We start from the raw sequence: 26,799 nt of genomic DNA on the forward strand, positions 1-26,799 counted from the left end.
GTGGTGGGGACAGCACTAATACTTTCATGCCATAGGGAATTACCCATCATGACTTCCTCTACCCAATGAAGACCCAAAGTCTTCCTCTCTTCCAAATTTTACTGCATTGAAAAATGGAGTTTCAACATATAAATTTGTGAGGGACATGAACCTAACAAGACCAGGTCTGGTGGAATACACCTCTAATCTCAGCAGTTAGGAGGCAGGGGTGGGTCTCTATAAGTTTCAGGTTAGCCAGGGCTACATGGTAGATTCCAGGCCAGCCAAAGCTACACAGTAAGGCCCTGCTTTCCTCCACCCACCCACAAATAAATTTTAATAAAAACAAGTACCTAACAACTGATGGATTGCTTTATTCTAGGTTCCATATTACTTAACATTAAGCACACCCCGGAGGTAGGTGCTCTTACACCATCCTACAGAGAAGGTTAGTGTGCTTGTAATAGGAGGGATTTGTTGGAAGAGGTGATGGACAGGAAGGCAAGACCAGCAGGTTTTAGACAGAGCTCTGTGCAAAGAACTGATGTTTGAGCTAGATGCAAAGCTACAGGGCCAATGGCTAGCAGTCAGAGGTGTGTGTTCTGTGCTGGGGAACAGAATCTGGAGGAGCCTGTGAGACAGAAATAACAGTGGAGGAGCAAAACCCCTCAGAAGGCCTGAGAGATGCTTTCTTATCCAGGTGGGTGAGGCGAAAGCTCACCAGCCGAGAAGCACCCAGAGGTGGAGAGTGCTGGGGTGGGGCAGGATGATGTGATACCTGCACAGCTCAGCTGTTCCACGCACACTGGCAAGGGCAGGCAGAGGCTGCTCCTCAGCCCTGCAGCTGAAGGAACAGCAAAGCCCCTGGGAGTGGGTTGCTTACAGAGAGTGAGCGAACAGTGGGGTGTGGCTTCCTACTCTGTAGGAGAACTGGCTGCCACAGCAGCTTAGACAGACCCCAAGTCGGGTCTCTGCACCCCTTCACTTCATGCTCCTAACAGCCTTAAGAGTTTGTTCTCATTTGACACTTAAGAAAACCGAGTCGGGGCTGCAGAAATGCCTCGGCAGTTAAGTGCCCCGGCTGTTCTTCCAGAAGAGCTGAGTTTAATTCCTAGTCTGTAACTCCATTTTCAGAGGATCTGACACCCTCTTCTGGCCTCTGTGGGCACCAGGCATGCATGCAAGCAAAACACCCACACACACAAAATAATTTCTTTAATTTTTAAAGAAAGAAAACTGAGTCATGGAGAGGTTGAGCCTCATACTAGTTAGTTTTTCTTGTTAACGAAACATAATTTGGAGTCACCTGGGGAGAAGGAATTGCTTAGATCAGATTGGCCTGTGTCAGTCATATCTGTGAGAGATTATCCTGATTGACCACTGATGTGGGAGGGCCCAGGTGGCGGGCCTGAGCTGTATCAGCTAGCTGAGCATAAAACAAAACAAAAAAACTGAGTCCAGCAAGCAGCATTCCTCCCTGGTTCCTCCCCGACTTCCCTTGGTAATGGATTGTGACCTAGAAATATACGGGGATGGGCTTTTCTCCACAAGTTGCCTTTGGTCATAGTGTTTACCATAGCAACAGAAAAGCAAACTAGAACAGCCCTTCAGACCAGAGAGATGTGACTTGTGTCTGTTACCAAAATTCAGCCATCAGGTTAGCTGTGAGGGACACTCTTGCAGGTCGGTCACTTGCGATCCCTGAGATGCGGTCTTCATGTGAATGGCCCCAACAGGTCATAGGCCTTTGGACATGTCTGGGTCTCTCCTAAGCCACTCACCCCACTCCAGAAACAAGCAGATCTCAGTGCCACTTTGCTCCTCCTGGGTAAAGGATATGGGAAAGACATAAACCACAGAGTAATGCAAGAACGTTGGAGAATACACCAGGAAGTTCAGGGTCAAAGAACGGAAGGAGTGGCAGGAAAGCCAGGGAGGAAAGGGAAGACAAGGCTCCTAGCCAGCTCTGTACCAGAACCAGCTGCAGACTAACACAGAAGTCACCAGGTCTGTCCGCCCATGTTGGGTAGACAGCAGTAGGTGGGAAGCAAGGCTGAGCTCTGCAGGGGAGGATGTGGCAGGCCTCTAGCCTCCTACTACAAACAAGTGCTGATGATAACAGAGGACAGAGATGCCAACTTGGACTTGGCAACCAGTGCTTGTTCGGTTGTGAGTGGTCTCCTGAGGGAATGCTGCTTCTCGCCCCTGCCGCAGACCCATTTGGCCTTTCTCTGCCACATCTCCGGCTCTGCCACATCTCTGGGTTTCTATTAGCTGGCCTAGCCAGAGAAAAAAGCAAGACATGAAATCTGACTAAACGACGCTGGCTGGCATTGGAGCCCAAGACCTCAGCCCACCAGGCAGGCCGGCCAAACCCATCTCATGGCACCAGCTCACTCTGAGGGGAAGGCAGGTGCCCTTCCCGACCACACTTGTGAGAATCACAGCATCTCCAGATTGGCTCGCTCTCTTGGCTTTGGTCTTTGAGGTGTTCCGGAGCTCTTTCCAGCCCCCACAGGTTGTCATGGTGCCTGCTGCTCAAAGTTGTGATTGGTCAGAGCTGCAGATTGTCTCCATGGCAATAAAAAGGATTCTGTGCAGGAAGGCCGTTTGGCCTTGGAAATGAACTCATGGGAACACTCCTGGGAAAAGAGCCTCCTCTGCAGGGAGAAGGTGGGGGCGAGGGGATGGAGGCCAGCGGAGATTCTCCCTGCCAGGGACAGATGCAGCTCTTCAGCCCTGCTGCCCACCCTGGTGGCCCAGCTTCCCAACCGGAAGTGCTGACGTGCTGGTAGCCACAGAGGATGTCAACTTCAAATGTCTGGCTGTACCAAATGGAAAATTGCAAGTCAGGAGAGCAGAGTTGAGGCAGGACAGTCAAGTCACCTGTCCTTTCGGTGGTCCACAGAAGTTCTCTCTGCCCACTCTGCTTCTTCTGTGCCCCCTTCCTTCCCAAGTCTACACAGAGCTTAGCCTCTCTCCGACCCTCACCCTAGGTCCGCTCTTCCCTGACAAGGAGCTCAACCCGCTGAAAATAATGCCCTTCTCCCAGACCCCGTCCCACCCCCTATAAGAGCTTCAATAATGAAACAAATATCCGCTAGTTCCCAAGAGATATTTTCCTTTCTCACCTACAGCTCTTTCTCTTTTGTTTTTCAAACCAGGAGCCTGGGCTTTGACACATTCGGGCTCCCGGTAGGTCTGGAGGGTTTTCTGAGCCTCCTAGCCTTTTTTTAACAGGCGCTTGCACAGCCAGGTGGATCTGGGTTCAGAGTGATTGCCTCTCGGGCAGGAAGCCTCTCCAAACACCTCTAATCTCTCCCTATGGCACCAGCTTTTAAAAAGGATCAGAAGCCCATCCGTACTTGAATGTGACTAATAACAGAGCGGCCGCTGTGTTCCTTCAAGGCAATCAGAGGTTAAATCCGACGCTGTGGCAGAGCAAAGATCAGTACTGTAAGAACAGTTGGGACTTTACTCTGAGAAAAAAAAATGTCATAAGGGCAAAGCAGGTCTGTTCTCCAAAGCATTTGTTGTTGCTTCTGAGTCCTTGGGACTCTGAAGGCAGTTGGGGTTTGTTTCAGCTTAAAGGCTAACAATGCAACTTCTCATAAAATTCTCATGTGCTAAAGCTGGGGGTGTTGCCTCTGTAAGAGCACCCAGGCCTTCTGGGCCCTGAGCAGAGAACCCTGAGCGCGCAGCCCAGCCACTGGGTGATGAAGCGGGGTGGGGACGCAAACCCAACCCTATGCCACCCAGAATCTGAAGCAGCCTCAGCACAGCGGCACATTGACCAGTTTCGTTTGCCGGCTCAGGGCTGTGACTCTAATCCCGTAGCCTAAGTCAGTATCCCTGGTAGCTTATGTAGGGCACTTACTAACTAAGCCTGCTTCCTTGAACTTCAAGGACCACTCCCTTTCTTGGAAACCTGTAACAGTAATCTTTAACCTCCTTCATCTGGTGGGCCTAGGACTCTACCTCAGACACACACCTCTTTTCCCTCCCATACCCTGTTTATGTGTGGGAAGGATGATATCTGTCTCTCTGTCTGTGTGTGTGTGTGTGTGTGTGTGTGTGTGTGTGTGTGTGTGTTAACTCCTCTCTCTCTCTCTCTCTCTCTCTCTCTCTCTCTCTCTCTCTCTCTCTCTCCACCCTCAAATGCCTAACAGTCCCTGTGTGGGAACTTGACCTCCACTACCCAGGGTCACTGCTTCTTACCTAATGGTACAGCTAAGAAGCATGTACGTGGTAACCCTCACTGGCGCCTTTAAACAGAGCCACCCACAGAGGGCAAAGCCACCTCACCACTTCTTGGTGACACTGGGTTTCTCCTGGGGCCTCCCACTAAAAGCCGACCAAAAGGACCTTGGCAGATACACCTGGCTCCAAAACCCAGCGTTGCCAGCAGCTTCACTGTGTGTGTGTCTGTCTTCCCTTGGAGACCTCCAAAAGGGAGCCTTAGGCCAACGCTGGACTGGGGAGAGAGCTCAGCTGAAGACCCTGACGTGGATCCCCGTGTAAAAGCAGAGCGTGGCAGTTCACATCGGCAATCATCCCAGACTGGGAGACAGAAACAAAAGGGATCCCTGGGGCTTGCTGCCATCCAATGCCGCAGAATCAGCAAGCTCTAGAGTCCATAGAGACCCTGTCTCAAAACCTAAGGAAAAGAGCAATTGAGGAAGATAATCATTGATGGCCTCTGGCCTCTGACCACACACACACACATGGGGGGTGGGGGGGAGGGAGAGTATAAAAGCAAAATGCAAACAAACATAGGAAAGGCCAATCTCTTGTCACATAACCTTGAGGGGCAGGAGTGAAGGAGGAGGGACCGATATGCCGGCCCTCCAGAGGAGCTGGCCAAAGGCTGCAGTGAGGGGGCCGCAGCTGTGGGCAACAGCTGTCACCTCCACAAGGACCTCCTGAGATACGCAGAATACCTTTCAGCCTCTCCACCCATGGGACAGAAATTAATATCCACCGTCTCTGTCCCTGCTGCATTCACCCTGTCCTTCTGGATGACTTTGTACACAGCCCAAGCAAATTCTCTTGGAGTCGCTCAACTGAATCACTAATTCTTCCTGGAACCTTAGGTCTCCTCTGAGATTAGCAGAGGTGAGGACTGCCTCACAGAGTAGTCATGGACTTTAAAGAGAATTGGTAAGCAGTGCTTAGCCCTGAATCAAGACTCGTGAGTGGCAGCTCTGCTCCCTAGCTCTCAGCCCTGGGGGAACCCATCTACTGAGCTGTAAGGTTCTAATCTTACAGCCCCATCTACCCCACCTCTTGGGTGGAACCCAGATTGAGTGGAACTGGAAGTCATGTAGGAAATAGCTCCTGAGAAAGCATTCTCTCTCTCTCTCTCTCTCTCTCTCTCTCTCTCTCTCTCTCTCTCTCTCTCTCTCGTGGTATGAGTGTGTGTATGTTGCTCAGGTGCATATGAAAGCTGTCTTACCTTTCTACTGATGTAATAAGACACCATGACCAAGGCAACTTATAGAAGACATTTTATTGGGGGCTTACAGTTGACCATCATGGAGAGGAGCCTGACAGCAGACGGGCAGGTATGGCTCTGGAGCAGTAGCTGAGACCTTACATCTTGATCCACAAGCATGAGGCACAAAGAGCTAACCGGGAGTGATATGGGTTTCTGAATCATTGAAACCTTTCCCAGTGACACACCTCCTACAACAAGGCACACCTCCTAATCCTTCCCAAGTAGTTCCATCAACCAAGGACCAAACATTGATATATACAAGCCAAAGAAGGCCATTCTCTTCAAACCACCACATTCCATTCCCTGCCCCCCCCCCATAGGCTTGTGGCCATATCATAATGCAAAATGTATTTAGTCCAACTTCAAAAGTCCTCCTAGTCTCAACACTATTTAAAAGTCCAAGGTCTCTTGTACCAAGCTTTCTTTTGGGCCCCCAACCAGCTCCCAAATCATGACATGGAGACTTCTTATTAGTTATGAATGCTCAGCCTTATCTTATGCTTGTTTCTGTTAGTTCTTATAACTTAATTTAATCTATTTCTCTTCATCTGTTTTGCCTCAGAGCTTTTTACCCTTTTTTTATTATGTATGTCCTACTTTGTGTCTTGCTGGCTGGCAGCTGCCTGGCTGGCTGGCCCCGGGTGTCTCCCTCTCTTTCTCCCTTGTTCTCTCTTCCGTCATTCTCTCTTTCGAGCCTAGGCTCCTCCTACTACTTATTCTCCCTGCCTGCCAGCCCTACCTATCTATCCCTCTACTGCCTTGGTATTGACCATTTAGCTTTTATTAGACCAATCAGGTGCCTTAGGCAGGCAAGGTAAAACAGCAACACATCCTTGCATAGTTAATGCAGCAGTCTCTTCTGAGACTCAAGGCAATCTCTTCATTGCAACTCCTCGTATAATCAAAATCAAAAAGCAAATTACATGCTTGCAACCTACTATGGCACAAAATATACATTACCATTCTGTGCTGGCTAGTTTTATGTCAACTTGACACAAGCTAGAGTCATCAGGAAAAAGGGAACCTCAATTGAGAAAATGCCTCAATAAGTTTGGGCTACAGGCAAGCCTTTAGGTCATTTTCTTAATTAGTGATTGATGGGGGAAGGAACACCCCATTGTGGATGGTGCCACCCCTGGGCTGGTGGACCTGGGTTCTGTAAGAAAGCAGGCTGAGCAAGCCATGAGGAGCAAGCCAGTAAGAAGCACTCAGCCATGGCCTCTGCATCAGTCAGCTCCTGCTACCTGATTCCTACCCTGTTTGATTTCCTGTCCTGACTTCCTTTGATGATGAACTGTGATGTGAAAGCATAAGCCAAATAAACCCAAGTTGCTTTGGTCACAGTATTTCATCACAGCAATAGTAACCCTAACTCAGAGAAATTCTGAAAGGGAGAAAGAGGGGCCTAGTGAGGAAATACTGAACCAAAGCAAGACCAACGCCCAGCAGGGTAAACTCCAAATCCTTGTAGCTCCATATCTGATGTCAAAGGGCTTCGATGGCTTCTCCCTTTCAGCTTTTCTTCCCTGGGCTGGTTCCACGCCCTGTGTGGCTCTCCTGGGCAGATGTCTCTGGCATCTCCAGTATTTTGGGGGTCTCCAGCACACTCAAGGCTTCACTTTCACAGTTTCATGCAATGGCCTCTCAGAGCCTTTGTGCAGGAACTCCCTTGCCTTACACCTGGCCTCTTTGGCTCTCCTTAACCGTGGAGGAAGATTCCACAACCACCTTACTCTTGCATCTTTCTTAACCCTAAAACCAGAACCACGTGGACAACACTGCCCAACTGAACCCACTGGGGATGGAGCCTGGTCCACTCCTTGAATCACATTTCAGTAAGCTTCTCTTTATTGCTTTTTAGGAGCAGAAAATCCCTCAGGCCTTTCCTTTTTACAAGTTGGAAGCCTATTTGGGTGAGGTCTTGCGCTGAGGGCGCCCCTCCCTTTATGCCATTCCACATCAGGCCTGCCTCTCCTTATCCATTTCAGTATAAGCCTTGGCTCCAACATCAAATTTTCCGGTTCTCTTTTTCACTTCAAACTGTATATTTTGTGTTTCTTTTTACCCTGTTTGCACTTTTTCATTGCAGATCTGCATAAGAATAATCACTAACGACCACGTGACATGGCCAATGCCACACCTCCTCCAACAAAGCCACACCTAGGGTTACTACTGAGATCTGGGTGTCAAAGCTCCAGATCCCCACATCTCAGATCCACTCTGGGCACTCGGCAGGTCACCAAGGCCCCACCATTGCTACCAGCACCTCTTCTCTGTTGTCACCAGACACCAGACAGAAGGCAGCCCTGCACATTTTCCCCTTCCGGGGTCTTCACATTCGAAAAGTGTTCTGATATTAGCTTAGAGAAAACTAAAGGGGATTTTAAATTATGTTTGAAATTTTTATAGTGTTGCATTTAAGTAATTCTACTTGTAGCAAATAGAACATTCAGCTGTTGAAAGACACCCAGTTCCTTTTATGCCTGATTAGCTAATTAAGGGTTTTCTCTGTGAACCTCCCTTCCTGCCTTTCCATCCTTCTCATTCTCTGGTTTCTTCTGATAATCCCGAGGGACAGCCACAGGACTGCTCAAACCATTAGTGGAGATTTGAGATTAGCAGCCTGAAAGCTTCCGGACGTTTCTGGACGCCAATCCTGTCGGGAAGTGGACCATTTGTTTCATTTTGTGAAGAGTAGTTCACTTTCTCCCTGGAGTGTCACAAAAGCAGCGGATGAGTGTTGTCCTCCAAACACTTTTAAGGGCATGCTTCCCAAAGACTGTGCTGAAGCCCTGTTAGTGCCCTGCTCACATCCTCTGGCCCTGGTTCCAATTTCAGATGTGGCTGGGGTGAGCCGCACGCTTCCTGTGCTCCTTGAATCGCTGCGCTGTGGAACAGCATCATATCAACAGTGGTTGATAATCCCCCATCCCTACAACTCTTGATGGACTGAGGTGACAACCCATAGATCAACATTTCCCTGCGTGGTCAGAGTAGACACGTCACTTGTGAGCAGTAACTCAGACTCTAATTTGGAGAACCTGGGGGAGACAGCCCTGTGGACTGCAGTGGCTTCCTGCAAGATGAAGTAGAGGGATGGGGTGAAAAGGAAGGCCAAAGGCATCAAAATTGGCTGAAAAGACCTCCCACCGTGGGCTGTGTGAGTGGGAGGAAGCCTGGGATCTCTAAACGCTGAGTGCTGGAAGGGGCACTATACAAACAAGCAGTAAGGGATAGATGCTCTCCACCGCCCAGAGCTGTGGAGACTCAGACCTGTCCCCCCTCTCTGGCCTATTTCCATTTCAGAGAGTGTCTTTCACTTTCTTAAAAACTGGAGGAGGTGGGAATGGGGGGGTGGGCTGGGGGGAAGGTGAGGGAAGCGGGAGGGGGGAGAACAAGGGAATCCGTGGCTGATATGTAGAACTGAATTGTATTGCAAAATAAAAATAAAAAAATTTAATTAAAAAAAAAAAAAAAAACTGTCTCTGAGCCGGGCGGTGGTGGCCTTTAATCCCAGCACTCAGGAGTCAGAGGCAGGCGAATCTCTGTGAGTTCGAGGCCAGCCTGGACTACCAAGTGAGTTCCAAGACAGGCTCCAAAGCTACACCAAGAAACCCTACACCAAGAAATCCAAAAAGAAAAGAAAAAAAAAACTGTCTCTGTTTCTATCACTGTCTATGTGTCCTTGATCAAGTTCTAAACACAAGAATTAAGGAATCTCCGCAGGGGCCTCTGGACTCCACCTGTGCCTGCAACAGGGATACTCAGCAGCTTCTCGCTTCCCTGACTCGCTCTCACCACTGGCTCCTCACTTCCGCTCCATAACCTAAAATCCTTGCTTGGGCTCCGCTGTCAAAAGGAACCCGACCATGCAGGAACTGCAAGAGAGAGCCGGGCTGAGGCCTGACTGTCGCTTTTCACGGAGGCTGGCCGGGAGGGGAACTTGAATTCCAATCCTACCCTGGCCAAGCTGTATAACGTCCGACCCTCTCTGGACCCACTAATAAAAATGACGGACAAGTCATGTTTTTACTCACTGGGATTTACAGGAACATTTCCTGCATTAAAGGACAGTATCTTTGAGCCTCTAAAGACTAAAAGGAACAAAAACTCGAAAATTGGAGTTCAGCCTGAGTAAAGCCACCAGCTCCAATGGGCCCCAGTCCCGTGATTCGTCTACTTACTAATTCATCTCCAAAGCTTAGTCTCCAAATACCACTGTTATATCAACCTGGGAGTCCAACAATTTAATTTTGTCAAGCATAATTTTTTTATTGATTCTTTGGGAATTTCACATCATGCAGCCCAATCCCACTAATATCCCAGTCCCTCCATATTCGTTCTTTACCCTTGTAGCATCACCCCTCAAAGGAAAACTTAAGAAAAAGTCAAAAAAAATAAAATAAAAATAAGAAATAAAGAAATAAAATAATAACATTAATTTAAAAACAAACAAACGAAAAACACTGCTCCTCTGACTTTCCCGCCTCTCCATCACCTCTTCGTTCATCTCAGTGGCACTGGGAGCTGCTGTATGTCACACAGTAGACCCTTTTGTCTAAACATCTTTCCTTGCAAATGTTCATCATGTAATGTGTTGTTGGTCAGGTTCAAGGCCTCTGGCTTCTGGTGCACCATCAATACTGGACCGTCACAGAAACTTCTCTCAGATATCCTGCTGTTGCCTGGAGTCATGGAGATCCTGGGGCTATGGTTCTGCAGGACCAGTCCCTTCATGCACTCCAGCAGGTCACAGATGGAGTAGATGTTGGGAAGTGTCAACTCAAAGCCCTAGATGTGCGCCTGGGTGGTAGCTGACTTGGTCAGGTGGAACCAGCTTTCCCAGGTGTGTATGTTGTGGGGGAGCTCTCCTATGAGGGGCAGGACCAGCTCTCCTGCGCCAGGTCACTGAGGTTCTACTACCCCAGGCCCAGAGAAGGGTGGGGTCAGCTCTCTGATGGGGGGGGGGCTGCTCTCTGGGGCAGTGAGGAATGGGGCCAGCTCAGCACAGCCCTTGTATTTCAACACATGTTTCTCATGGGCCTCTGTGGTAACATGGGCCATGGACATCAACATAGACCCCAGCTGTGGCAGAACCATGGACCAGACGCGGCCAGCAGCAGCAGCTTGGATCCAGATGTCACCAAGGCCCCGAGTGGCGGAGCAGACCTCTCAGATTGGCGTGGGCCCAGCAGCAGCGTGGTCCCAAGACTACAACATGGCCCCAGGTGGCCGCCCAGAACCTGGGCATCCTTGTGGTCTTTGCTGGCAACATGGGCCATGTACATCAACACAGACTCCAGCTGTGGTAGGATCATGGACCCAGACATGGTCCTAAGCAGCAGCCCTGGCTGGACGTCAGTCACCATGGCCCTGGGTGGCAAGCAGGCCACCCACATCAGCCTACTCCTCACCATCTTCACCTCTTCAGATCTGCCTCTTTCCACAGGACATGAACCATTCTGTCTGTCTGTCTGTCTGTCTCTCTCCCCCCCCCCCATACTCCACCATATACTTTCTCACTGTAATGGCACATGACCTCCCCACGCCGCAAGGGACCAGGCGGATCCAGAGTTTCTTCTACTTGCCCCCAAAATTGAATTTTTAAAGCACAGATTTGACTTAGGGAGGGACGGGTCTCAGTATAGTCTAGCCCGGTTTGTCTACTGGCATTATCAACAGTGAACACTACACTCTTGGAGGCTTCCCCGGTTTCCTCTTCACCTCACCGGTGCCACAGAACCCAGCTGCCATAAAAGCCCACATCCAACTTTCCCACCCAGCTACCCAGTCTCAGGCCACCCCATGACCACTGCTTCTGTCCCAGTTCAGCGTGGAGACACCCCACTGTGGACGGCAGTGGACTCTGGGCACAGACAGCTGGAGGCTTAGCTGAAACGTGCAATATACTACAAACCACTCCCAGTGGAGTTTGTTGTTCCCTCAGCTGAGGACTGGTAAGTGCATTGGCCCCACCCCAGCCCTCCATTATTAGTGGTACTTAGTTCTTCCTCCCCATGTACATAACCACCAGCCCGCAGGAGCTCTCTAGAGAGCCAATCTTGGTTGTCTTTTGTTTCTGGTGTTTTTTGTTGTTGTTGTTGTTTTTTTTTCCAGATATTAACTTAGGACAAAGTCTTGGTAGATACTGAGGTTAAATCTTCCAAGAAAGCAGGTGTGCACAGTACCCACAACCCTCCACCCCTGAGTTGGAAAGAGCCGAGCAGGGCTGAGGGAAACACCTAACATTCCAGGCCTCATCCTTGCTCTGCCCCAGGAGGCCACTAGGAGGTTGTGACATGGGGGCAGTAGGTGAGTGGGAGCCACTGGCTCTCCTGCTGCCCCTCCCGGCCCCTCCCCATAGGTAGGGGCATTCCCTCCCCTCACTGGTTCCGGACATGAAGGAGACAAGAACCATGTGTGGAGTGCAAACCTTCCCTACACACACACACACACACACACACACACACACACACACACACACACACACACCGTTTTTACCGGTGTTTGCTCCTCAGCCTCTCCTCTCCCAACAGCAGTCTCCTCCAGTCTAAACATACGTCACGGGGTCACCAGTTCCCACCTTTGAACACTGCTCCATTACAAGCCAAGTCCCCTTCTCCCCGCTCCATCTGGAAGCAGGGCTCTCCCTCTGGGCGACCCTCACTGCTCCGCAGGCAGACAACGTTGCCTCCACTCTCCTTACAGAGAGGGAGAGGGGTCAGCAAACGCCAGCCCTGCTTCCAGTCCCCACCATGATGGGTCTTCACAGCAGACGAGAACGGCGTGTCCCTGCCATGTTTCTATGACTCCATCCTCAACAGGAGCATCCAGAGGTGAGAACAAATCGGATTTTATTTTAGGAAAGATAAATGTAAAACACGAATTACAGAGAAAGCTTTGGGATCCTTTGGGGCCTTAGCTGCTACTCCTTTCCCTTAAGATTCTTCCAGAATGCCAAGCCCATTGCATCCCTAAGCCCACAGCCCCATATCAGGAGCTGTGAGGTCAATCAAATCTAGAGTGGTCCTGTGGAGAATCCTGAGATGAGAACGCTGATGGGTTTTCTTTTTCCTCGAGCCTAGCATAAGTGAGGCCGGAACTGCTAGCCTAACCCAGCTGCAGACGCTCTCCTTAGGTGCCGCTCCCCTCAGGTGACCAGCCCTCCAAACCCCTCAGAGCCGAGAGGAACAGCCAGCCACCACGATGTTCTCCCCGGTGATGTAGCTGGCGTCTGCCGAGCAGAGGAAGGACACAAGTCCCGCGCAGTCCTCAGGCTGCCCAATCCTGGATAGGAAGAATATTTGCACTCTGGTTCTGATGCCCTGGAGTTCACGGGCCACAAATGGCATGGGGTCCCATGGGGCTTAGAGGGACTCTGTCCTGTGAACCCAGACTTCAGCAAAGAGAAACGCCAGTCAATAGAGAAATGAAATAGCCTCAGCTGTGCCTCCCCAGTGATGCTCAGCCCACCAGAGCAGCGAACCCCACTTGCCTCTGTAGCTGGTAGCTCTCCTTTAAGTGGTTCCAGACAGCCTTGTTGCTGTATAACTAGGCAAAGAGAAGAGACAACTCAGTCAATACAGCTAAGACAAGGAAACGGGTGGGACCCTAACGTGGCCACCTGGCCAAGCAGCCGTGGCTGGCTGCCTTTTGCAGCATCAGTGGACTGAGATCCAGCCGAGTTCAGAGGACAGTGGTGGTCGCAGCCATGCTGTCAGGTTGGGGACACCCGGTCCTCACCACTTTGCTGAAGTCAGTCTTAATAACTCCTGGAACCAGACAATTCACCCGGATGTTCTTGGGAGCCAACTCCAACGCCAGTGTCCTAGTGAGACCCAGCAGGGCTGTTTTGCTGACATTGTAGGCACCCAGCTCCTGGAAGAGAATTACAGGCGTTTGGGATGGAGAGAGACAGAAGAAAGTATCTTGTTGGAGTTCTCACTCACAGAGGATCACAGCTGAACAAGCCCAGAGCTCAGACTCCCTCTGCCCAGCCTTGTTGAAAAGAACAAAGCTACATGGGTACAAGCTCAGCCCAGGACACCAGGAGTGAGACAAGGGTCTGTCCTGGATGTTGTCCCGGGTGGCTCTGGGAAGTACACGGCTACCCCTTCCTCTACACCAACCGAGAGCTAACCGAGCACTTACCACAAGTGGAAAATAAGCTGAGATGGACGAGACCAAGATGACGGCAGCATCCCTAGGGAGAGACAGGTGCAAAGCGAGGGTCAAGACTTATCACCAATTGAGGTGTGATGACAGCCACTCCATGTGGTGAACGTCCCATTGCTACCTCCACCCCGTATGAGGAAACCGAGGCCAATGAGTGGCAGAGCTGAGATTCCAACCCTATTTCTCATAAACAGAATGTCCATGTTCATCCCTTATGCCAGTGGTTCTCAGCCTTCCTAATGCTGCGACCCTTTCATACAGTTCCTCATGTCGTGGTGACCCCCAACCATAACATTATTTTCATTGCTACTTCATAACTGTGATTTTGCTACTGTTATGAATCATAATGTAAATATCTGATATTTCTGATGGTCTTAGGTGACCCCTGTGAAAGGGTTGTGTGACACACACACACACACACACACACACACACACACACACACACCCGACAGGGGTCATGACCCACAGGTTGAGAACTGCTGCCTTATAAATGTCCTCTTCTTCTACCTCTTCCTCAGAAGAGATGAGCAGAAAACTGAGTGCTAGAAGGAAGAGTAGAGTAGTTGGTGAAATGACCCAGACAGAGGGACAAATGCCTGTCAGTGAGCTCTTGTTAAAAAGCAGACAGAGCAGGGGAGAGACTAAGTAAATAGAGGTCATCACACTAGGGAGGTGACTCATTCCGTAAAATGTTGGCAGTGAAAGCCTGACGACCTGAGGTGGATCCCGGCACCCCTGTGAAGGGCCAAGCATGGCAGCAGACACCTGCAATCCCAGTGTGCAAAAGCGGAGACGGGAATCTCCTGAGCTCACTGGCCAGTCAAGCCAAATCAGTGAGCTCCAGGTTCAGAGACCTTGTCTTAAAAAAAAAAAAAAAAAAATGGTGGGCAGAGATAGAGGAAGACATTGGCTTTTTACCTCTGGCCACACACACACACACACGATGGTCCGAGGGTTAGCGAGAGATAGCTCAGTCATTAAGAGCACTAGCTGCTCTTCCTGAAGTCCGGGATGGAATTCCCAGCACCCACATGGCAGCTCACAACCATCTGTAATTGCGGTTCCAAGGGATTGGCTGTCCTCTTCTGGCCTCCATGGGCACTACACACATGTGGTACATAGGTGTTCATTCAGGCAAAACACTCAATACACATAAAATAATTTTAAAATGTTTTAAAAAGAAAGAAATGACGGTTGGGAACTTTTTCTCCTCCCAAAGACAACCTACTGCCAGTATGTAACATGTCAGCGAGGAGCACAGTAAGACTTGGGTCCGGACACAGATGCAGTCACTAAAGACAGAAAACAGAGCATAGGAAACGGCCTGGGATAGGCTTTTGTCTTTGGGGTGAAATGGGAAATCCATGTCACAGGTGTTAGTAACTACAGAGGGATTATTTAGCTGGAAGACCAGAGTCTAGGCAAGGCTGATCAGCTCACAGAGTTGAGGAGATTAAAAAACACAGCCTCTTCCCATGCCTGGCAAGGTCAAGGCCACGGAGTGTATACCTGTGCTCCTGGAACACTACCCTCACACAAAACTCTGGAGTTAGAAAGAATAGCCACACACAGGGTAGGTAAGACAGGGAGATGTAGAATGTGGAGACCCCAGAGAGACCTCTTCTGCCCCTCACCCCCTCCTGGAAGTGCCCAAGCCTTCTCCTGACTCTGCTCCTGCACCTCAGTCTCCCCAGCTCCCAACAGTTCTCATCCTCACCCTACATCCTTACCCTCTCTTCTCCATGTGGGGCAGCAGCTGGCTCAGCAGCAGAGCTGGGGCCTTCACATTCACATTTAGGATCTGAAATCAGAGCAAGTGAGGGTTGGAGGAAGCCATGGTCAGCCCTGGCCACGTGACACTTGGAGTCTTATAATTTGTGCGGACTTGAGAGACCAGTTCCATTTCTGAGTGGGTCAAGACATTTCCAACTTGCCCATGGCTTATAGGCGGTCAGGCTAAGAGATAGGCCCGTGAGCACAGCCTCAAAAATATTTAGAGTAGTCTTAAGAAAGGAGATGGCTTTTTAAGAGATTGGGCTGAACCAGGCATGGTGGTGCATGATTGTAATCCCCAGCACTTGGAGGAGAAAGCTGAGATTCGGGAGTTCAAGGCCAGCCTCAGATAAACAGTGAGTCTGAAGTCAGTCTGGGCTGCAGGAGACCCTTTCACAAAAGGAGACAGAAAAGCAGGAAGAAGAGGAGGAACAGGAGGGACAGGAGGAGTATGGGGAGGCAGCACCAACAGAAACTGGAAACTAGACTGTTCTGGCTATTCGGAAAGAAGCTTTGAGAACAGGTCACCAGAAAGGGGTTAAAGGCGTGTGCCACCACTGCCCCGCTGTGTCTAGTAAATCTTTCATTGGTTAAATGCTTTAGTGATAGACTCAGAGTCGCCAATAGGAGTCCCTGTCACATTAAGGAAAGATCTAAAGACTTCCTCTTGGAGGAGTTTGACCAAGAGCTAGCCCAGATGTGGATTCTCCACTTCACTCGGTATCTCCTGGTTTCTGGAGAATATGGTTTCTGGCCTGTCTATAATCTCTCTGTGGAATGTGTCTGAGTCTGTGTCCCTATGGCTGCCTGATGTCGGTCTTGTGAATCTGTCCCTAACAGAGGGCTGTGTTCTCTCTTTTATTGAACAGCCCAGAAAGCATCACATTCGGAAGTTATGAGGGACACTTAGAAATCCTCAGCGAAGTTTCACAAAGGATTAAGTCACAAACTGACCCAGATAACAAACCAAGAGAGTCAATTAAGCAATACCCAGGTGCTGCTTCCAGCGTTTATGGCAGATAGCTGTTTAAGCATAAGGTTGCTTTAACCCTGTTTTATTTCCAGCAAGTGACTATCATAGCACACTTACAAACACACATACATTGTGCTCTGGGTCAGAGGCATGGAAGAGTATATACATTATAGTTATGCACTAACTTGAGTTGTAAAAGTCAACTACATAGGAAATCCTAGGCAAGTGATGTTGGTGTTATATTTCTCTTTTCTTTTCTTTTTCTTTTTTCTTTTTTTTTTTTTTTTTTTTTTTTTTGGTTTTTTGAGACAGGGTTTCTCTATGTAGTTTTGGTGCCTGTCCTGGATCTCGCTCTGTAGCCCAGGCTGGCCTCTAATTCACAGAGATCCACCTGGCTCTGTCTCCCGAGTGCTGGGATTAAAGGCGTGCGCCACCACTGCCTGGCATATTGTTCTCTTAAAGGCAGGTTAAACAAACAGTTTGAGTACAGTAGGCTAGCAACCTTAAGCCTTAAAGGACCTCAAGGTGTATTATTAACATTGGCTGTGAGGTCCAGCAAAAGTTCCAGTCACTTAGAGTGTAAGAAAGATTTTCATTCTGGTCATATTACCATCAATTCCAAACTCATTTTATGACAATACCTCCAAGATGTTGGCAGATATGATCCATGGACAATCACTCCATCAAAAACACCTGTTCAGTGAGCAGAAAAGCTTATTGACTATCTGGTCCTTGAATAACAGGGGTGCATCAGAGAGGGTCAGATCAGTGGTCGGCATGTGCTAGCCGCTTCAAGAGGGATGCTTTCTAACAGTCTGAGAAAAAAGTCGTGGTCTCATGAATTGAGACACCAAAAGGAGCGACTCAGAAGGAACAGGAGACTGTTTGCAATGAAATGCCACATGCGTAGTCACAAATGGCCTTTCAGAGACATTGGAAATGAAGCTACCTAGCCTGGGAAGCCCCTCAGTGGCAGCTGCCGGCAGTTCAAATTTCAGGTCATCTCTGAGGATGGAGTGAAGGGCACTCAGTCAGGGGCAGTGACAAGGGAGGGGACTGAAGATGGTATCAGCAAAATCCAGCACACCAAGGTCAGCTGGCAGAAAGAGCCTTGACTCAGTGTGTGGAACACAGCAGGAAATGCTGACAACAGGGATAACATAATTCAATCCACGTCCATCTGGTCTACCAGAGAGAACTGTGAACAGATCGTAGGACCCAATAGACTAGGAAGTGGGAGACTAACAGACCCTAAGATGACTTAAGAGTCTTTTTGTTGTTGTTGTTTATTTTTGTTTTTTGAGACAGGGTTTCTCTGTGTAATTTTGGTGCCTGTCCTGGATCTGGCTCTGTAGACCAGGCTGGCCTCTAATTCACAGAGATCTACCTGCCTCTACCTCCCAAGTGCTGGGATTAAAGGCGTGTACCACCACTGCCCGGCCTCTTAGAGTCGTTTTTTACAGAGTCTCTCCCAGACCCTTAAGGGTAAGGAGTGAATTCATGGTGGGCCAGAATGTCTGGGTCCATAGACCCAGTCCTGACTAATCAAGTCCCCAGAGGAACACTATGAGCCATGTACAGCCCGACAAGACTCTTCCCGATATAGTCATGTACCCAGGCCCTGGAATAGTATCTAGCACATAGTAAGTGATAGTTGATCTTGGCTGTCACCTTGATTGATTGATTGATTGATACTTAGATTAGTAAAGCATACTCCTGGATATGTCTGTGAGGGTGTTCCAGAGAGATTCTTGAGAGATCTGCTGTGAATGCGGGCAGCACCACCCAATATAATATGATTTCAATAAGAATGGCTCCTATATTTTGAATGCTTAGTCATCAGGGAGTGGCACTACTTGAAAAGGATTAGGAGGTGTGGCCACAGGTGTGTTGGAGTAGGTGTGACCTTACTAGAGGAAGTGTATCACTGGGGGTGGGCTTTGAGGCTTCAAAAGCTCAAGCCAGGCCCAGTGTCTGTCTATCTGTCTGTCTGTCTGTCTCCCTACAGCCTTCATGAGAATCCAGATGTAGAACTCTCAGCTACTTCTCCAACACCATATCTGCCTGCCTGCTGCCATGCTCCCTGCCATGATGAACATGGACTAAACCTCTGAAGTATTAAGCAAGCACCAATCAAATGCTCTCTTTCGTAAGAGTTGCCGTGGTCATAGTGTCTCTCCACAGCCATGGGGCCTTGACTAAGACAGAAGGGGAAAAAGGAAACCCGCCACTGCGGGCATCTGCTCCCTTCTCTGCTTCTTGGCCACCATAAGGTGAGAACTGCCTCTCCTCCAAGCCCTCCTGGCATGATACTCGGCCTCATCACAGCCCTAAGTAAATAAAGCCACACATGGTCTGAAACTCTGTGCTAAGAACCAAATCTTCCTCCTTGTGTTTTATCAGATAATTAGTCGTGATGACAACCAACCAGCATAACAGTCACTGAGCAAGTAAGTGTATAAGCGATGGGAAGAAAAAGCAGGAAGAGTGTGGGGGCTGGATTTTAAAATAAACCACAATACAGCATAACTCAGCCCCACCGTCCAGGGCCCGCCTTTACAATACCTTCTGGAAGGAGCCCAGTACAGAGCTGCTATCAGACCCCCAGCTCCCTTGGCTGCCATCTCACCTTGTCCCACACCTGTTCACTGGCCCCCAGAGTGCTCCCCACCAGAGGGTTGACTCCAGCGTTGCACACCAGGAAATCCACACCTCCAGAGTGCTCCAGAGCCTACGGGAGAGAGTCGTGGGAGAGGGTGGAGATGGCCCGAGAAGAGCAGCCTAGGAGTGCAGGTCTTTGAGGCCCAGCTTGCTGCTGTGATGCTACATTAACCAGGAATGGTCACAGAGACCCTGTGACAACCAAAGTCTTGTAAAGGAAAGCATCCTGACTGGACCCATGGGTCCTGAGGTCTAACACGTTCCCCAGGAATCATCTGGGGCATCCCCCATCCCTTTATACATTTCTTCAACTGTGGAGTTCTGTCACTCTGCAGAAGGCCTGGGACCCCATTCCCATCCTGCCTTTCTCAGGGCTGAGCGGTGAAGAAGCAGAGGTTCTGGGCTTCCTTCTCCTTGTTCTTCACTCCTTGACCTCTCACCTTGGCCACTAGCCGTTGCCGATCCTCAGCCTTCCCCACATGGCACACAGTGCCAGCCACACTCAGCCCTTCCTCCTGCAGCATGGCCACCGCCCTGTCCACATTCTGCTGTTTCCGGCTGCTGATGACCACGTGGGCTCCATCCTTGGCCAGCCGTCGGGCAATGGCAAAGCCAATCCTGCGGACAGGCAGAGTGCAAGTCAGCCTCACTCCTCTCCGACTCCCTCCCGGAAATCCACAAAGATGTGGATACCCTGCTTTGCAACGCTGAGTCTTTCCACAGAGGCCAAGGTCCCTCTGTGTAAGAGGTTAAGACCCCAGGAGATCAGAACACTCACCCGTCAGTGGACCCTGTGAGCACAGCCACCCGCTTAGCCAGGACTCCGCTCTGGGCTGCTCCACTGCTCTGCATTCTCGCAGAGAACCCACTGCTTGAGTGGGACAGGGACCGCTGGGCCCAGGCCGCTGCTCGGAGCATGGTAAACAGGCTTGATCCTGCTGGATCCGGCTGCCCTGGAGGAAAGGGTCCATTGCTTCTTAGTGTGGCGTTAGTGAGCATGAGATAGTCTCCTACCTCCCCCATCACCCCAAAACACACACACACACACACACACACACACACACACACACACACACACACACACACGGCTGGCAGCAGAGGGTGCAGGAGACCCAGCTAGACAGAGTTCATTTCAACTGAGTCTCGGGTCAGGAAACGGCTGTGGAAATCCCATAGTTATAAAACTGACTCGTAAGAACTGGATCTCAGTGACAGAATATTTGCCTGGAACATATAAGCCCCGAGTTTCATCCCTAGCACTCAAGAAGGGAAAGGGGAATGGGGGGAAAGGGACAGGGGAGGGGAAGGGAAGGGGGGGAAGGAAAAAAAATATTAACTCATAAGAATGAAGTGAGGTTCCATATAAGACAGTGAATTAGAAGCCCTACTGGTTCAACTGAATGAAAGAAAAACAGTCAGGATAATACACAATAATCTGTATTCCTAAAAGAGATAATAACTGAACAATAACGTAATAACTAAGCTTAATAAGCCAGGTGAGAACTCCCACCAAGCAGGCAGGAAGGCCCACGAGCACACGCCCATCGGGAACACATGGCTAGGGGCTCAGGGCCAAGGTCAGCAGGGGCCCCAGCGAAGCATGCCCTCCCTCACACCAGTGATGCCCCGGAACAACCAGCTGGAAAGGGAGTGAAGCCAAGGGCTGGCTGAACCACAGCGGAGACAGAGGACCACACAGACTGTGGAGCCAGAGGCTGAAGCTTGACACACACAAGTCTGGAGCAGAAATTTCTGTGAGGAGACAGGTAAGCGGGGTGGCGGTGGGGTGGGCAGGCACTGAAGGTTACATATCACACAGGTAGAGAGAAATGCAGGATTAGAGCCTCCTGTGCAGCCAGAGGCTGAAGTGTGCCAGGTGCAGCCCAAAACACAGATGCTCTGCATGCTAGCCTCCAGCTGACTCAGTTGGAACCTTCAGGAAATGACTTCCTATACGCAGAGAGAGAGATACTAAAGGAAAATCCCCCCCAAACCCAGGGTCCTAAAACAGGCCCAGGGTTCCAGGAAGTCTGCTGCTGGTGGAATTCTGGAAGGAGCTGACCCCCATCACACACACCCTGAGCCGAGAGGTTGCAAGAACAGGCATTCTTTTTTTTTTTTTTTTAATTTTTATTTTGCAATACAATTCAGTTCTACATATCAGCCACAGATTCCCTTGTTCTCCCCCCTCCCGCCCCCCTCACCTTCCCCCCCCCCCCCGCCCGCCCCCCATTCCCATCTTCTCCAGGGCAAAGCCTTCCCCGCAGACTGAGATGAGGAGGGTTTATAAGAACAGGCATTCTAATGTCTCCCAGCCTTCAGTGTATCCACGACCACAGCTTCTGGATCTGGCAAAGCCGTGCCTGTCTCATTCTACACCCTCAACTGCAGAATCTCCTCCCAGGCTCTAGACTGTGTGTTCTCCGGCACCCTCACACACTGCCTCTGCGTCTTGAGACGACCCTCTCAGAACTATAAAAGACTGCTCCTGCTGTCTCGGCCAAGCTGGGTTTCCATTCGCTCATTTCCCTGTGCTTGTTTAATTCTTGTGTTTTGGTACCAAAACTACCTCCAGGAGGGCGGAAGTCCACTGGGCCCCTTTTTTGCCAAGTTCTTTTCTACATCTCTTGGTTCCCATTTTTCCTTTATCTTTCTGAGAGCCACTGTGTCCTCTGAACTCGCTAAGGCTGAGCAGAGGCCAGTCCCCGACCTGGAGACCTCACCCACCAGGGACCACAGTTTCCAGCTGCCCCATTCCATGTGCAGGGATTTTGTCTTAACCCTTTATTGCCGTGGGTGGTAAACTCACTCTTTCTCATCCTTTAACCCAAGTCCCAGCACTTGAGAGGCTGTCTTTGGTGTTTCCGGAGCTACACCCCACGGCAGCCATTCTCCCTGCTGAGAACACAGAAGTGGGTAAAGACCCCATCAGTTTCCCAATGGCTCCCTGGGGCTTCGACTTCATTTTAGATCCTGGAAGTCTTTCCTGCTTCCTGATAGTTTGTAGCAGTGACATTTCTGACCTTTGGGGAGACACTCCAAGAAGGAAACTAGCCCCGGCCAGTTCAGACCCACACCATACCCAACACCCCCACTCCATTCTCAAACATAGTCCTTTGACTTATCTCCTCAACATTTTCAAACAATTGGACCTCAAGTTGGGTCTTGATCTGGCCCCCAGTATGCCCTTGATAACCAAAAATGCTGGCCTGGATTTGGTACCTTGGACTCTGCCACCTTGCAGGACCTCACCCACACCTTTGAAGGAAACTGCCAACGGTCAAAGGTTCTCTACCTCCAAGTCTTCCGTCAGCTCCGCTCCCATTCTTCCTAAGTTCCACTGTCTGGCATATCAAGTCCTGTTAACAGGAACTTGTGATGATATTTTATTTGTGCTTTAACAAAGCTTGCCTGGAGATCAGGGGAAAAGGTCAGCCATTTTTAGTAAACAGGAAGTCAGGCAGCACACTCCCTTAATCCTATCACTTATCAGACAGGGTCTCTGTGTGTTCAAGGCCATACTAGGGAACAGAGCCAAGTGTGATGACACAGACCTTTAATCCCAGGACCAACCATAGAGACCTGGAGGTCTGTACAGACAGACAGTGACAAGGAAGTGATGTAACTGGGCTAAGATAGCCAATGAGAGGGCAGAAAAGCAAGGCAATAAAGGCGTGGGTAAGACAGGAAGGAGCTCGCATTTGGAAGCTACAGAGTTGGTGTGTCCTCCACTGCCTTCCTTCACTTCCGCTCCTCTTCCCACCCCACCCCACCCCAGCTTTCTCTTCTAGAGTGTTCTTTCTGCTTATTCATTGTTATGCTCATGGGTAATGGGTCTCCTAGACTACCTGTACCCTCAGCCTCACACCTCCCGCTTTCTGATTCCTTTATATGTCTGGGTTTTTTGTTTGTGTATATATATATATATATATATATATATGTTTTCTGTTTAATGTTCTCTAGGTTATAAGTACTTACACATTTAAAAGGGAGGCCAAAGGGGACATGTAAAGGGAAAAATACTTAAGTTTTTCAAGTAGTCTGCCCCCATCTACAGATATACACAAATTGAATATGGGTATAAACTCTTGTGCACTTGGTCCCCCAAACTGAGACAGGGAACAGCTACACATTGGTAAATATGGATCCCTTTCTTGGCCAGCCTGATCCTGCTTGATCATAAATGCAGACTGCCATGTACCTATGACCTTATTAACTGACAGGTATCATAGGGTAACCCTTCAAAATCAAATACTCTGTTGATGCAGGAAGAACTTGCAGAAATAAAATGGATGCTATAAAGGATTTACTAATGAATTTGCTTAGGAAATATTGTTACATGACATAGAATTTATCTACAGGAACGCTGCCTCCAATGCAAGATAAGTATACTGACCAGATTTGTTAGAAGTTGTGGGAATTAAATGGGGTAATGGTGACGCACACCTTTAATCCCAGCACTCGGGAAGCAGAGGCAGGCTGCTCTCTGTGAATTCAAGGCCAGCCTGGTCTACAGAGTGAGTTCTAGGACAGCCAAAGCTATTACACAGAGAAACCTTGTCTCAAAAAAACCAAAAGAAAGAAAGAAAGAAGGAAGGAAGGAAAGAAGGAAAAAGAAAAAGAAGTTGTAGGAATTAAAACTTTGTACCACAATTGACATTTAGGGTTGCTGGGAAAACATTTGCGCTAATGTTTGTTCACCACGATTGGACTCCAGTCAGGCCCATTCCCATATCAAAGAGCGTGCTTCTAATAGGCAGCTCAAGGGAGCAGCACAGGATGACAACTGTCATTACGTCCTAGTCTGCCACTAAGTCCAGGGTCTGTTATTAGGAAAAGCATAATTCTGAGAGGTAGACAAGATGTCCCTGGGTGACAGCTGTTCAAAAAGAACAACACTGGTGTAGTTAAGAACTAATCCTGGCAGCATCCTTGCTGAGTAAATCTCCCATCTGCCCAAGGGGCCAGCCTAGCCTCTGCTGTCACAGTTTAAAACATGCAAAGTGAAACCCGGGAACTGGCCTAGAAGAGACTTAAGGATGAGTGTATGTGAGGTGTATAAGCCTAAGGCTACATAAGGTGGTGACATTTTCTGTTTGAGGCATTAGCCAGAACCAATCACACATGCTTATTAAAGAGCTTTTTCCTGTATCCATCTCTAAGTACACAGAGTGATTCCTCAATGAGAAGGAATATTAATTCTATAACTGTCTCTTATAATAGGCTAAAAGAAAAATACTGTGTGTCTCTTACAGACTTCATCAGACCCAACAGATAACATTCATTTCACTGACAACTCTATGAAGATATTTTAAAAGACCTGCCAGTTGTCCTGGGACTCAACCGTCTGTTCTCTGTCCATTGGAAACCTCTGGATTCGTTTTAAAAAAAAAAAAATGTCTTTTGAGCATAGATAATGTAGATAAATTGTCATACACTATTTAACCTCACTGAAAAGCTGGCTATGGAGAAGGTGTTTGGCCCACCCACCTCAGACCCAAACACGTTCCTTTCAAAGCTTCCTCACAGGTAAAATTAATTTACTATATGATCCTATGTGTGTAATTTACATCAAACTGTCTTTAAGCAAGATGCTATTACACAGTATCTTCTAAGTCAGATATCTACATGCCTTCAGCTGTGCCTACCTAGAATGATCACGGCGGGACTTGTTAAATCCTATTACTCCTGCACGTAAAGAAGAGATGGACAAGGTCATTGAAGCTGATTATGTGCAGTTAGGCCCTAATTACACAGCGCCCCAAGGTCCTGGGGGGGAAACTAGGGTATATAGACTGGGAAAGACTAAGAGGAAGAGGTCTCTGTGACTAAGCCTTCGTATTCGCTGGGTGAAGACTTTCCAATGTAACCACTTTGGGGTCACCACACAGTTGTCGGTAATGCCACTCATGCTCTGTAATTAAGCCCAATCAATTCATTGGTTCCCCAGGGTGAACTTTGATGAAATCCAACTTTAGTTTGTCATTGAGACGTTATGAGGAGGTGATAGACATCATTTAGTGCCCCACAGGGAGAAGATGGTAAATGTATTTATTAATGCTATTATGTCTCAGGATATTTAAAAAGAAAGCCAGCAAATAAAATGTTTAAATGTTATAAATATAAAAATTACTTAGTAAAGAGGGATATATATAGATTGATAGATGATAGATAGATAGATAGATAGATAGATAGATAGATAGATAGATTATAGACAGACAAAAATTAAGATGACTAGAAGTTTCCAGAATGAAAAACAAAACTAACAAAGCCTATGGACATTATAAAGGTCTTAGTTAAGTAAGGTACTGTGCTGGATAGTTTTATGTCAACTTGACACAAGCTAGAGTCATCTGAGAGGAGGAAATCTTGGTTAAGAAAATGCCTCCAGATCAGGTTGCAGGCAAGCCTGTAGGGCATTTTCTTACTTAGTGATTGATGGTAAGGGTCCAGCCCATTGTGGATGGTGCCATCCCTGGGCTGGTGGTCCTAGGTTCTGTAAGAAAGCAGGCTGAGCAAGCCATGGGGAGCAAGCCAGTAAGCAGCACCCCTCCATGGCCTCTGCATCAGCTCCTGCCTCCAGGTTCCTGCCCTGTTTGATCAAGTTCCTGTCCTGACTTCCTTTGATGATGAACAGAAATGCTGACATGTAAGCAAAATAAACCCTTTCTTCCCCACGTTGTTTTGGGTCTTGCTATTTCATCACAGCAATAGAAACCCTGACTAGGACAAGTATGTTTTTTCAGAAAGACTTGAAGATAATGTTTATGCTATTAAAGTTTCTAAGGTCAAAATTCAACAATTATAAGAATTGGCTAAAATATATGTGCAATCAAAGTTTATTTAGAAGTGTCTGGATTTTCAAAATATTGTACAATAGTTAAAAGTACCAGACCTGTGTAACTGATCTTCTGGGAGTTCTACAACCATACTTTCAGGCTACACTAATGTGGTCTGAGGGATTAAAAGGGAAAATATTTTCCCTCTCACCTTCCAAGGTCAATGAAGTCCCAGGCAACTGTGAGACTTCTCTCATAATATTCTGTGACTGAAGCTGAGTGTGCTGGTGCACAACTTTCATCCCAGCACTCAGAGGCAGAGGCAGGGGGATCTCTGTGAGTTTGAGTCCAGCCTCGTCAACACAGCAAATTCCAGGCCAGCTAAGGATTCATAGTGAGATCCTATCTCAAAAAAAAAAAAAAAAAAAAGAAAAGAAAAGAAAAAGAAAAAGGTCTGTAACTGAAAAGTCATCAGTGTTCTTGTTCAGGACAGCCACGGAGACCTCAGTGTACTCCAACCAGTATCCAGTCTACAAACAGAAGCGTCAAGGGTCAACACAGAGGAACTTCAGTGCTTCCAAAGGAAGCTAAAGTAAAGCAAGGACTCGGACTTCTCCCTACACGGACGGAACAAGTGCTGGAAGAGAGACTAGAGGAACCGGAAGTTCCTCTCCAGCCCAAGGGACCCCTGAGGCTTACTTAAGATGTTATTTAGGGCCGGGAAGTGGTGGTGCACACCTTTAATTCCAGCACTGGGAGACAAAGGCAGAGCCAGGCAGATCTCTGTGAGTTCCAGGCCAGCCTGGTCTACAGAGTGAGATCCAGGACAGCCAGGACTGTTACACAGAGAAACCCTGTCTGGAAGAAAAACAAAAAACAAACAAACAAACAAAAAGATGTTAGATAACTACCTCACTAATCATTTTCTTCTTGATTAAAAAAAAATATTGCCAACATATTAA

At 48.6% G+C, this 26,799-nt stretch overlaps 1 protein-coding gene and 1 long non-coding RNA gene across 2 annotated transcripts; both read right to left on the minus strand.

The window, feature by feature from the left end:
• Positions 1-333: 333 nt before the first annotated feature.
• LOC131920001 (uncharacterized) lies at positions 334-2,498 on the minus strand. The gene is made up of 2 exons (XR_009381485.1): positions 2,377-2,498; positions 334-2,258 (listed from the first exon to the last, which is right to left on the minus strand). It is a non-coding gene; the product is annotated as an uncharacterized LOC131920001 (long non-coding RNA).
• A 9,986-nt stretch (positions 2,499-12,484) lies between these two features.
• LOC131920002 (dehydrogenase/reductase SDR family member 2, mitochondrial-like) lies at positions 12,485-20,005 on the minus strand. Its single transcript, XM_059274425.1, has 7 exons — positions 19,837-20,005; positions 19,499-19,676; positions 19,027-19,128; positions 15,382-15,452; positions 13,628-13,679; positions 13,192-13,354; positions 12,485-12,785 (listed from the first exon to the last, which is right to left on the minus strand). The coding sequence occupies exons 1-7, from the start codon at positions 19,974-19,976 to the stop codon at positions 12,652-12,654; spliced, it is 840 nt and encodes a 279-aa protein (XP_059130408.1). The 5' UTR covers positions 19,977-20,005; the 3' UTR covers positions 12,485-12,651.
• Between the last annotated feature and the right edge of the window lie 6,794 nt (positions 20,006-26,799).

The sequence above is a fragment of the Peromyscus eremicus genome, chromosome 9 (genome assembly GCF_949786415.1).
Source record: "Peromyscus eremicus chromosome 9, PerEre_H2_v1, whole genome shotgun sequence".
Classification (NCBI taxonomy): domain Eukaryota; kingdom Metazoa; phylum Chordata; class Mammalia; order Rodentia; family Cricetidae; genus Peromyscus; species Peromyscus eremicus.

What these genes read in the sequence shown, in the direction of transcription:
- LOC131920002 (XM_059274425.1), bottom strand. Translation starts at nt 19,976, where the DNA reads ATGCTCCGAGCAGCGGCCTGGGCCCAGCGGTCCCTGTCCCACTCAAGC. An exon ending in GGCAACGGCTAGTGGCCAAG is followed by an intron (nt 19,129 to 19,498) that starts GTGAGAGGTCAA and finishes TCTCTCCCGTAG; the next exon opens with GCTCTGGAGCACTCTGGAGG. An exon ending in CAGCTTATTTTCCACTTGTG is followed by an intron (nt 13,355 to 13,627) that starts GTAAGTGCTCGG and finishes ATTCTCTTCCAG; the next exon opens with GAGCTGGGTGCCTACAATGT.